General features: G+C 44.7%; 1 protein-coding gene across 1 annotated transcript in view; it reads right to left on the bottom strand.

Moving 5' to 3' along the window:
* Positions 1 to 4,734: 4,734 nt before the first annotated feature.
* Positions 4,735 to 13,418, bottom strand: part of CCDC149 (coiled-coil domain containing 149) — a 97,570-nt gene continuing 88,886 nt past the window's right edge. The window contains 2 exon segments of the mRNA XM_079703228.1: positions 4,735 to 4,974; positions 4,977 to 5,365. Of these exon segments, the coding sequence (XP_079559354.1) occupies positions 4,930 to 4,974; positions 4,977 to 5,365 (434 nt within the window). The 3' untranslated portion in view covers positions 4,735 to 4,929.

The following is a 13,418-nucleotide window of genomic DNA, read 5'->3' on the forward strand; positions in this document are numbered from 1 at the left end:
AGTGCTTTGGTCAACTTGAAAGATGGCAGGAAATTAACTAACTGATTTTAGATCTGGCATTTTTGACTGAATGCATAAAATCCTTACATTCTCCATATTTTTCACGACTAGCATATGATCTAAAAATTTTAGGGACGGATTGCAAGTGATAAGTTGCTACAATATGCTAAAAGCTATGCTCAGCCTAGCCTTGGCCTTCGGCGAGGGTGGGAGGAGAATAATGTAAATAATACCGATGATTAATCACCTACATCAGGAAAATTACATTTTAATTTCAGGTAACAAAAAAGATACAGTTATGATACATGATGATCATAGATCCACTAAATCAAGGTCTACAACTGAATAGAAGTTACTTTGTTTAAATCAAATGACAAAACAGCAGCTGATCTGCTTTTTTTTTTTTCAAGTCCGTTGTTTTAAATTTAATAGGCTATCACTGGCCTTCGCCAAGATCCCAAAATATATTCCTGGGCTCATATAGATTCCAGAAAATCATACTTGTCAGTATTATGCAAACTTTCCCTAAGAATCTGAAAAAAATCCTCATTTGGTAAAGAGGTGTTATGAAATGTAAGGCGACACATCTATATCTATCATTTTAAATTACCTTCAGCCTGTATCAACTTGTTTTGTTTTGTTTTGTTTTTGTGAACAACTGTAATATCGAGAGATGGGTCCGTCTTATTTTTCTGCTTATTTCTAATTAGATTCACTGCCTCGCTCTCTATTGCATCTCTAGAATGTTCAAATTTTTCTCTGTTCAGAAGGACACCTGGAAAACAAGGAATATATTAATGTAGTGAGTTGAGGGGAATCCTTTGGCTTTTTGACATCCTAACTGAGCCATATGAAGGTACCCTCAGTGTTATTAAGGAGGAAGATTGCTCCAAATGGAGGCTTCCAAAATGAAAGCAGAGGGCAGAGATGGAAGAGAACTTCTTCAAAGAGAAATAAGGTATCAAGTCACAGGGCTACAGGAAACAATCCAGCCAGGAGAGAGCCACAGGTTTTAGAGGAAACCAAGAGCGGCAAAGGCATGCTGTGATTTGAAAGAGACAGAAAAGGTAACCCCAATGAGCAAGTAGCTGGTCTTCGAAATTCTTTAGAGAGAAGATTGGACGTCCATTTGGAATAATTCAGTTGGTGAGCTGGGGTGCAAATGCTCCCAGAAGGAATAACACATCCCCAAATTCACTCCAACACATGAATGACTGATACTAGAACTCTTTTTTTAGAGCTTCAAGTCATGATGGTGGTGTGTGTCTGGGAGTGAGGGCACAGAATGAGGAAAAACGATGGGAAAATGAATTTCGCTTCCTTAAGGCTGCCAGCTAGGAGCAGGTTCCAGCAGGGATTGAGCTGAATGCCATCGGGGGCCTCCTAACTACAGAGGCTGTTCCAGGAGAAGGAGAAAGGGGGAGGGGGAGAGGAAGGTGCAGGAGGCATGGAAAGAGGAGTTAGGGATGAGAAATGTCTGGTTTACAAAAACCAATCCATTTCCACTGGCCTTAATTAAAAGAATGACAAACACTCATATGTAAAAATCCACACCTAAAGGCTCTCAGGTACAGAGCGATCACAAGAAATGCAGAGTGTGCAAACAAGCTTTCATTAAGAGACCTGTCAGCTCGGTTTCATTTATCCAGACTGTTCAGCATTCTGCTGGCAACTGAGCTGGAAAAATAATGGAAGGACAGATACACTTGAAGAGGTAAACAAAGGTGGGAATGTTTCAGCTGCAAAATAGGACAGATAATAAAGAAGTCAGGGAACGGGAGAGATGAGATGGCATTTTTCTTAACAAACAAACAAATAACAACCACCCCTCCCTCAACTCCACACTCATCAGTAGTGCAATATTCTGGCTTTTAAAAGAAAAAATAAAACAAGAACAGACATGTGGGGTTCAGAGACAATGCTATTGGTGGCCTACTCAAATCTATTCCCCGCTCTGCTACACTTCCCAAGATCTGATTTCATTTTAGTGTTCACCCTTTTAGAGTCTACATGTCCAGGGACAAGGCTCCTCCCCAATTCAGAGGATGATACTGATGAACCTAAGTCCATCAGAGTAATTTCATCTTCCTTGTTAAGGACCGTTTTAGACATAGACATGTGACATGGTCATATAGGCATGTGACAATTTTGACCAATGAAATGTGACAAGAACTGGGTTACCTGCTCTTAAAACACACACACACACACACACACACACAGAGAAACTTCCTTCTGCCTTTGGACACAGATGTGAGAACAGGTGATGGCTGGAGCTGTTGAAGCCATCTTGTTATCATGAGGGAGTAGGTGACACCGAGGCAGGCAAAGCAGGAAGACAGAAACTCAGATCCTTGATAACTTTCTTGAATGAACCAGCCCTGCCTAGCATTCCCTACTTCTTAAGTTCTTGTTATGCAAAATAATTCATTTCCTTATTGTTTAAGTTTCTTAAAGTGTGAACTGTAGCTGAGAATACCCCAACTGATGCAGGGTTATCTGGTGGAGTAGGGGACAGAATGCAATACATTGTCACAATGACTCTTAAAAAGACAAAAGACAACCATAAGTAATTGCTGAAACTCTTTTTAATGTCTGTGGAACAGAAGAACCATGTTGAGTTGGGATAGCAGAGGTGGGACAGTGTCACATGTATGTACAGGGCAATGTCAAGATTACAAATATGACAGGATCACCTCATTGGCTCCAATTCCATCTAATAACACAAGACCCCCCCCCCCAGGCTGATTGGATACACAGAGCTTAGGTTATCGCTCCCTATGACCCCCTGCCCTGAACCCCATACTCTGGGACTCATGGCAATTTCTTGCCCATGACGGAATGTGTAGGAGTTTATTATAAGCCCTGCTTTCCAGAAGGTGATGAATGGGCCCTAAAGACATGCACCTGGCCAACTGTGTGTCAAAACCAAGGCTTCCGTGGGGAGAGATTTTTCTTTTTATTATCATTGTATTAAATCTGGCTGTGTTTTCTTTTGGTGGCTTTGGCGTCCTATGCAGTAGTGTTAAACATTTGCAGGGAGTTTAGGCCTGGTGCAGCAGGAAAATGATTTCTGTGGCTGCTGGCCTGGGCAAGCTTTGCAGCTGCAGAAGCGACCTCCGTGGAGGGAAAGGTGAGGGGATGAGTCTGGGAAGGTGGAGAGGCTGGAGCATAGAGGGGTGAATGGGGCATTGGGGCCTGACGGGAGCCACAGTGCTCTGACTCAGGTGTGCCTGCATCCCGCTAGGTGATGAGGGTGAACTCAGGTGAGTGGGAAGAATGCAGCTGGAGGTCCACCCAGGGTGCATTTGGCAGAGGATGGGACCCTCCGGTCTGCACCTTGCCCTCCTTCAGAGCAAGACAGTGCAAAGTCTGATGGATCCCACCCAGCTGGCAGACTGATGTCAGGAGATAAATGTGGCAGGGAAGTTTTGGGGGTGGGCGGGGGCGGGGCTGGCTGGCCACCCACGTGCATGCAGGATTCACACCTGGGATCCCAAGCCTGGTCTAAACCTCTGATTTCTAGGATGAATTGATGAATTTTCTACCTCTCCCACCTTGGGAGCTTCTCTTTTCCCTGCAGGAGAGTCTCTCAAAGGAGCCATTCTGGTTTTCAGGGACGTTCTGAGCTTTGGGATCTAGTTTTAGGTCTTCCTGGAGAAATGAACTGCGTTCAGCACAAAGAAAGGTCTGTCATTTGATGAGGCTTCAACGTGCTGCAGCGCCAGATGCCTCCTAGAAAAGTTAATTTTATCCCTAAGGAAAGAAGCAGGTGGGGGTGACCACTCTCTGCTTTCCCACTCTTGGAGCTTGAACTTGCTTCCCTAGTCCCCTCCCCTCCCCATCATTACAAAGGCTGTAATGACGTTACTTTGTTTTTCCCTTTCTTTCCACTCTAGGGCCACGAGCTCTGTCTTTAAAACCCCAATAGCTGGCAGCACAGGGGGAAGCAGCCGCAGCATTCTGTTGGAGGAGTGATGCTAGAGGTTTCAGGTGGTGGGGGGATTGTGGGTTGGCCCCTAAGCAGCTATATCTTGCCCTAACCCTACAGGACCATAAAACCATAAAACCCTATATGTAGCCTGGGATGAAGGGAGAGAACCAGCATTCCCAGGTTCTGGCTCTCATCTCACCTCAGAAACGAAACATCAAAACACCACTGGAGTCCCCCCCACCCTCCCTGCGTATCCACAGCCCGCCCCCCTCCACCCCCCCTCCCCAGTCACTCCAGGTCGATTAATCCTTTAGAATTACAGGCTGGAAAATTCAGCTCTAGTAGTCAGCAGACAGGTCTCAACAGGGGCTGTGGATTTCAGACCGGAAGCCTAACCTTCTGAGCCCACTTAAGCCCCTTTCCGCCTGCCAGTCAGTGCCACTACAGACAGCGCTGCGGGCAGGATGCCAAGAACACCCATGCTGGGAGGTCCTACCGGGCCCGGACGTGATGGAGAGGAGCCGGAGGGGGGCCCTCTGGATCCACTGTGCTTAATTACACCTTACTCTACAGCCTCCTAATCAGTACAAAGACGGGGATCTGATTAAAAACCCCATCCGTTTCAAGCCCTTCCCATAATTTTGATCGACAACTTTAAACGCAAATAGAAAAACATCTTATCTCTAATAAAACAAGTGCTGACAGAAAGATGGATGTCGAAAACCAGCCATATGGCTGACACGATTCCGTGCCTGGCCGTGTTCACAGCGTGCAGCTTCCGCAGAAAGAGATGACGCTGAGAAGCTTGAGGACCCGCATTTAATAAATCGAACTGTGCTGGCATCATCAGAATATTCACAGTTTGCAACAGGAGCTGTGTGTCCTTTTACACTTGCAGACTTGGAGGTGTTTTAGGAGAAAGTGACTTCGGTGAGCTGTTCCGATGCTGAATTCTTTACCCTCCCGGGTGCCTTCAATGAGCCTGACCTCGTTCCCCTTCAAGTTTTCATGGTGTTCCTTCTACCTCCACTCTCTGGGGTCTCTCCTTGCCATCTTCCAGGGTGGGAGCTTCTGCTGCAGGCTGGCTGGACTCAGCAGAGTCCGGGCAAGGTTTGGGGCACGACCCCTTGGCGGCCAGGCCCGGCGGGGATGGCCCCATCTCGTCCCTCCGACTCTGCACAGGACTCTCTCTTGTGACCCCTTCTGGTTTGGCAGCTGCCTGCTCCTCTGCCAGTTTCACGATTTCCCTTCCAAGCCTGTTTACGTCTTCTTCCTCAGAAGGGAGCTGGGGTAATGAGGGATGAAAGTGCTTGCGTTGGTTCCTGTGGCTCTGACTTGCTGGGGAGCTAACGGCGGGCCTCCCAGCATCCTCCCGCACTGTCAACGCCTCGGCAGCGGCACGACTTTCGTCTCGTTCTTGCTTCTGAGCCTCCCCTGAAACAGACCAGGGACAGCATCAAACCTCTGGCTGGAAGTCAGCCCTTACTTCCCCTCTCCTCCCAACCTCGGGCCCGCTGCTGCCGGGCCTCCGACATAGAAAATGCTGCTGAAGGGAACACAGGACCCACAAAAAAGAAAACAGCCACTCTGGTGATTCCTGTGTCATTAATGGAGGGAAAGGGATCACGTGGCCATGTCTGTAACCGCCCCCCTTTCCAGGCCCCTGGTTATCGCCTGCTTCGCTCTCTGATGGTGGTTCCTTGTGCCCTTGAAATATTTAACCTGAGGACAAAGGTTTTGTAGGTTCTGTAGCTCAGGGAAGATCTGGGGCTCTTTAGTAATGAAAAGAGGTTCTGGCTGCTCTCTGTGTGGGAAACAGAAGGAGAGTTAGGAAGGGATTGAGCACCTCCACCCCAATCTCCATCAGCCCCTCATTCTTTGATGCAGACCACTTGTGCTTTCTCACTTTCAATAAACTGCTGTATGCAAAAGCAACTTCAAGCTCCCTACCCCGCCTCACTAAACTGTTCTTTCTAAACCTGTACAACAGAAATTCTCTAGCTGCAACTGGAGGGGGATGGGAGAGAACATGGGGCCCTGAGAGCCGGCATCCAGCCCCCATTTTCCTATTTGCTTGCTTTGTGATCAGGATGACCTGTTTGGCCTTCTTCTTTTTTTTTTTTTTTTTTTTAACATCTTTATTGCAGTATACTTGCTTTACATTGTTGTGTTAGTTTCTGCTGTATAACAAAGCGAATCAGCTATACATGTACATATATCTCCATATCCCCTCCCTCTTGCGTCTCCCTGCCACCCTCCCTATCCACCGCTCTAGGTGGTCGCAAAGCACGAGCTGATCTCCCTGTGCTATGCGGCTGCTTCCCACTAGCTAGCTATTTTACATTTGGTAGTGTATATATGTCAGTGCCACTCTCACTTTGTCCCAGCTTCCCCTTCCTCCTCCCCGTGTCCTCAAGTCCATTCTCTGTGTCTGTGTCTTTATTCCTGTCCTGCCCTTAGGTTCATCAGAACCCTTTTATTTTTTTTTAGATTCCATATATATGTGTTAGCATACAGTATTTGTTTTTCTCTTTCTGACTTACTTCACTCTGTATGACAGACTCTAGGTCCATCCACCTCACTACAAATAACTCAATCTTGTTTTTTTATGGCTGAGTAATATTCCATTGTATGTATGTGCCACATCTTCTTTATCCATTCATCTGTCGATGGACACTTAGGTTGCTTCCATGTCCTGGCTATTGTAAATAGAGCTGCAATGAACATTGTGGTACATGACTCTTTTTGAATTATGGTTTTCTCAGGGTATATGCCCAGTAGTGGGATTGCTGGGTCGTATGGTAGTTCTATTTGTAGTTTTGTAAGGAACCTCCATACTGTTCTCCATACTGGCTGTATCAATTTACAGTCCCACCAACAGTGCAAGAGGGTTCCCTTTTCTCCACACCCTCTCCAGCATTTACTGTTTGTAGATTTTTTTGATGATGGCCATTCTGACTGGTGTGAGGTGATACCTCATTGTAGTTTTGATTTGCATTCTCTAATGATTAGTGATGTTGAGCATCTTTTCATGTGTTTATTGGCAATCTGTATATCTTCTTTGGAGAAATGTCTATTTAGGTCTTCTGACCATTTTTGGATTGGGTTGTTTGTTTTTTTGATATTGAGCTGCATGAGCTGCTTGTATATCTTGAAGATTAATCCTTTGTCAGTTGCTTCGTTTGCAAATATTTTCTCCCATTCTGAGGGTTGTCTTTTCATCTTGTTTATGATTTCCTTTGCTGTGCAAAAGATTTTAAGTTTCATTAGGTCCCATTTGTTTATTTTTGTTTTTATTTCCATTTCTCTAGGTGGTGAGTCAAAAAGGATCTTGCTGTGATTTATGTCATAGAATGTTCTGCCTATGTTTTCCTCTAAGAGTTTTATAGTGTCTGGCCTTACATTTAGGTCTTTAATCCATTTTGAGTTTATTTTTGTGTATGGTGTTAGGGAGTGTTCTAATTTCATTCTTTTACATATAGCTGTCCAGTTTTCCCAGTATCACTTATTGAAGAGGCTGTCATTTCTCCATTGTATTCTCTTGCCTCCTTTGTCAAAGATAAGGTAACCATATGTGTGTGGGTTTATCTCTGGGCTTTCTATCCTGTTCCATTGATCTGTATTTCTGTTTTTGTGCCAGTACCATACTGTCTTGATTACTGTAGCTTTGTAGTATAGTCCGAAGTCTGGGAGCCTGATTCCTCCTGCTCCATTTTTCTTTCTCAAGATTGCTTTGGCTATTTGGCGTCTTTTGTGTTTCCATACAAATTTTGAAATTTTTTGTTCTAGTTCTGTGAAAAAAGCCATTGGTAGTTTGACAGAGATTGCATTGAATCTGTAGATTGCTTTGGGTAGTATAGTCATTTTCACAATGTTGAGTCTTCCAATCCAAGAACATAGTATATCTATCTCTCCATCTGTTTGTGTTATCTTTAATTTCTTTCATCAGTGTCTTATAGGTTTCTGCATACAGGTCTTTTGTCTCCATAGGTAGGTTTATTCCTAGGTATTTTATTCTTTTTGTTGCAGTGGCAAATGGGAGTGTTGCCTTAATTTCTCTTTCAGATTTTTCATCATTAGTGTATAGGAATGCAAGAGATTTCTGTGCACTAATTTTGTATCCTGGTACTCTACCAAATTCACTGATTAGCTCTAGTAGTTTTCTGGTAGCATGGCCTTCTTTTTTTCAGATACAAAATGAGGGGCAGGACTCTCTGATGGCCCTTCCGGACCTAACAAGCAAAGAGGCTCTGCATGCCTGGGAAGCACTTGGGGAGTGAAATTTTGGCACCCAGACATGTGTGTTCAACACTAGACCCTGTGGTTCCCAGAAGTCAAGGCAGACCTTGACTGCTGTCCCCACCCCCCAAGCCTCTAGTTCTGATACAGATTTGCTTCTCACATTCAAAAGAAGCCATTTTCCTTCTCTTACTTCCTTTTAATGACCATAGAAATTTCCCAGGGACAGACATTTGACCAAATCTTGTATATACTCTAAAGCCTGTATTTAGTCATGGACCACTATGTATTACTCTCCTAAGAGCTCATTGACTTCAGTAAGTATTGTACCTGAAAATGAGACAATTACTTGTGCTTAAATGAAATTCATGAATATATAAATGAGTGACTAAAGCAAGCCTTGATTTTTAAAAAAGTAACTCTTCAGATCTGTTCAGCCAGGATAAAGTACGTTAGTTCCTAATAGGTTCCTGTGCTCCCCCGCTCCTCCTGCTGTAATCCAACCTATCCGGAGAGGAACCTTCCCTAAGGCTTTGCTACTAAAAGTGGGGTCCATGGACTAGCAGCAGTGGCATCACCTGGCAGTTTGTTAGACATGCAGTATCCTATCCCAGACCTACTGGTTCAGAATCCGCATTTTAGTAAGATCGCAGGCGATGTGACTGCATGTTACAGTGTGAGAAACACTAGAGCTGAAACATAAATACGACTATGCCTTTCCCCAGCTCTCAAACCTCCAAAGGCTGCCACCACCCTGAGAACAAAGCCCAAGCTTCTCCTGACATTTAAGACCTTCAGTGACCCAACATCCATTTACCTGCCATGCAAACTCTTCTTCTCGTGACCTTATACTCCAGCCACACCGAACCCTTCATGGCACTCAGCCCTGCCCTCTGCGTCTTTGCTTACATGGTTGATGCCTCTGTGACCATCATTCCTTGATGCGTCAAGATGACCAGCTTCAAGAGTGAGCCCCACCTCCACCTCCTCCGTGAAGCCTGTTTGATTAAATCCTTCCACTGTCCTAATCCCCACAAGGTTGTGTCTGAACCTCCAAGGGAACTTCATACTTTATACTTTTTTAACCCTTAAATTGTTACTTATGTATAATTAGCTTATAAAACGCACCTGAAGTATAAAATCTTACCTGATTAATTTTTTACCTTTGCCAGTGTTCTATAGCAGGGGCTCAGTAAATAGCTTATTAAATGTTTGAATCTATAGACATATACATGAATGCATGAATAAATGAATATGTTAGTACATATATTTCAATGCCATCCATAAATAAATGAAAGCAGTCCTTGAATTTGTTTGTTCCAGGTTCAGGTTGCTAAAAGTTCTTAAAATGGCACTTTGAGAAAAAAAGATTTCTAACTCACACAATCACTTAGTTACATCTGTGGTATCTCAGGGAAGCAATCACATAATTTTCATACTAACAAATGAAAAAATGTTATAGTGGTTATACAGGAGACACCGGGAAACACGGAGTCAAAATGAGCCAGTTTCCAGCATAGTGCAAGAAACTTTATTCAAAAGGAGTAAATTATGGTCCTTTCTGCGACTAAATTGTTCACCAACGTGAGATGAATAAACTCCTTCTGGAAATTACTCTTACGAAATTACTTCTTCCAGGACACTTAATAGTATATTCTAGTGCCCCTGAAAAATTAATTAACCTTATCCATAACAACCTAACCCCTAAACCATTTGCGCTGTTTTTACTGTAGGTCAGGTTAATCTTCTCTACCTTAATTTACATCTAAGGGAGGGTGGTCTAAATTACACTGGGGCCTTTTGGTTCGCTGGTCCTTTGCCTTGTGCCATTTTTTTAGATGACATTCTGCTCACATCCAAATGTATGAATCTTTTTTAAAATGGCAAACCTCTGAGATTACCAGGGAGAACTTTTCAACGTTTGGGGGGTGAGGGGAACGGGGGCCCCACTGCTGTCATCATTATAGGTCAAGGCACAGTCGCAATAAGGGGATGGACATGGCTGTAATTCTCTTGTCTGGTCCTATTGCGGATTTTTTTTTTTTTTTTTTTTTTTCCGAGAAAGCCTAGATTTTCAGAGTCTCAGGACCATAAACATATAGGGACCAGGCTCTGAGACTGGCTTATGGTTCAACAGCAGGATTTGCCAATCCTCTTCTCGCTTTTGTTTATCCAAAAGATATCTAAAAAGTATACTCAAGTAGTGATCAGAAGACAAAGAAAAGTTACTGAAAATACCACAACTCTTGAGCTTATAAGGAGGACATCTGGTTATCTGCTGTGGGAGCAGAATCTTCCTTTAACTCTGTGATTCTGGAATGTTGACTCTTAAGCTGTGGGAGTTTTATTTCTCCTTCGAGAACAGACACATAACATTGCCATTTCTTTCTTTTTTTTTTTTTTTTTTTGCGGTATGCGGGTCTCTCACTGTTGTGGCCTCTCCCGTTGCGGAGCACAGGCTCCGGACGCACAGGCTCAGCGGCCATGGCTCACGGGCCCAGCCGCTCCGTGGCATGTGGGATCTTCCCGGACCGGGGCACTAACCCGTGTCCCCTGCATCGGCAGACGGACTCTCAACCACTGCGCCACCAGGGAAGCCCTTGCCATTTCCATAAAAGAAAGATTTCTGAATTGGCTCAGAATTGGAAAATATTATTACCCCCCAAATAGTAATTATTCCGTGCTGCTTTAGCAAACAGAATTAGTATCATTAATACTTATTAATAACAATATACATATCAATAATGAGGAGGCAATCAACTGATACAAATGCATTAGGACACAAATAGTGCAGAAAGAAGAAATATTTTCTCTAAAAGAAAAAAACAGTAGCTCTTTGTAGAAAGGATTGTTGGTCTTCTAAAAATGTGTTCCCTCCCCCCTAACATTGGCCCGAAGGGCACATTCATCTTCTTTTGTTAACTGGTCTCTGATGGGCTTTGTCTTCCTGAGTGTGAGCTGCTTTCAGTTGGAATTAATCAGAGATGCAGCGGTGATGAGGGCATCCCAGACACTGACAGCAGTTACATAAATGCTTCCTTGTTGCCACCCGTGCTGGCGAAGGACAGGGTTGGAACAATGAGAGCTAATGATGGAACTCTGAAAGCTATCATTTTGAATCAGGCCATTACTTACGCTACCCTTCTGAAAATCAAGCCAGGCTCAGACTCCATATCAGATTAGCAGGCTTGGGCCTGCCTGGGGGCTCAGCAGGCCACAGCAGACAGAGGGCTTTGGATCTCCATGGAGACACTGGATGCTGGCATGGGATGACCACCAGCAAAGACATGTTCCAGACTGCACAGTGGGCTATGGTGTGTTACAGGCCAGCCTTGCCAACAGCCACATGCTGCTGGCTAGAAAGTCCCAGCCTTGTCTTCTGGCCAGTGTGGGAACCACACAAGTCAGGAGCTCTCTCCAGGAATTCTTCCCGCATGTGCTTGGGGAATCTCTCTGTTGAAATCCTAGACCTGTCCAGGCTTCTCTTCTTACCATTCCATGCACTAGTATGAGTGATCTGGTTAGGCTTCAAAACACAGCTGTACAGAAGCAGGAGTGAACCTTGCTGAACCCAGCTCAGATTAGCAGAACCACCCATCTGATCCAAAGACTCAGGATAAATAATACATAGTTGTTGCTTTAAGTTCTAAGTTTTGGGATGTTTTATTATACAACAGCTAACAATAGACAGTTGGGAGCCATTTGAGATTTTTGAGCAGAGTACAACCATGATGGAAAGCAGTGCTCCAGAAGCTTCATCCCACAGCAGCAGGATGAAGACGGGAAGGGAGTAAGGAGATTCTGGGAGACAGGAAAACCAGGATGGAAGCCTTGCCAAGGTCAAGAGGGTCTAAACCAAGCCAGAGGTGGTAGAAATGGAGATACAAGAAACTCTGAAGAAACAGTAGCAGCAGACTAGGTATGGATGGAGAAGGAAAGTGGATGGTGGTCGATGATGACGCTGCTGGATAGCTAAGTGACAAAAAGGAGAGGAAGCAGGAAGAGTTGTGATGTCATACTTGAGAAGTCCATAGAATAGGCAGGCGGGAAAATTTGTGCTTTGGGAAATATGGGACTGTAACTCTGCAGACGGGACCCACTGGGAAAAAATTTCAAAAATATTTTCATAGAGGTGTGGTTGAAGGCATGACTCTGAGCAAGAGAAGATGGAGAGGAAATGTAGAAATCCAGGAAGGAAGCATGACACCTGTGTGCTGGGTATATTAGTTATCTAATGCTGTATAACGAATTGTCTCAAAACTTAGCAGCTTAAGACTCAGGAGCCTGGGAGCAGTTTATCTGGGTGGTTCTTGCTAATGGTCTCTAATGTGGTTGCCATCAAAATGTTAAACAGGGCTGTTGTCATCTGAAGGTTTGACTGCGGCTGGAGCATCTGCTTCCAAGATGGCACACTCACATGTGATGGCTGGAAGCCTCAGTTCCAGGCCACATGAAGATCATGTAGGGCTGCTCAAGAATCCTCAGGACATGGCAGCCAGCTTCCTCCAGAGTGAATGATCCAAGGTAGAGAGAGCAAGGCAGACTCCACATGTCTTTCATAACTCGGCCTCAGAACTCACATACCATCACTTCTGCTGTAATCTATCAGCCACACAGACCAACGCTGATACAGTGTGGGAGAGGACTACACAAGGGCACAAATGCCAGGAAGTGGAGATCAATTGGGGCCATCTTGGAAGCTGGTAACCACACTGGGGGTGGAGGGAGAAGATAAGCAAAACTCAGAAAGATGTGAAAGATAGTTTAGTCAGGGAAATGAGACTGCCACCTGGGAAGAGATCTGGTTCTCGACCCTGTTGCTTCATCTGGCACCTTAAATGGGCCCTTGATCCCCTTCAAAACACACTGCCTCCAGGAAGCGTGCCTGGTAAAGAAGTTTTTTTCTCCATCCAACTGATTCCTAGACCACTTACAACATTGCCAGGCAATGTGCCAAGACTTCCCTGACGTTGGTACCACATCTCACCTTCTTATAGGTAGGGAAACTGAGGTTGAAGTTACCAGTCCAAGTTCTCACAGCCAGTGTGACGTGGGGCTGGAATAGGAACCCAGGTTGCTCAAATCCTGAGCCCTCACTCCTAACCTCTATGCCACCATGCTGAGAGTGCAGGGATGCTTGTTCTTCTTCAGGAAGCTCCAAACAAGACAAACCCACATAGGCAACAAGCAGAAACATGAGGGATGACCCGACAGTGCCACAGAAGCTGCAGGAAGGCGAAGGACTGAT

The sequence above is a fragment of the Hyperoodon ampullatus genome (assembly GCF_949752795.1).
Source record: "Hyperoodon ampullatus genome assembly, chromosome: 1".
NCBI classification, from domain to species: domain Eukaryota; kingdom Metazoa; phylum Chordata; class Mammalia; order Artiodactyla; family Ziphiidae; genus Hyperoodon; species Hyperoodon ampullatus.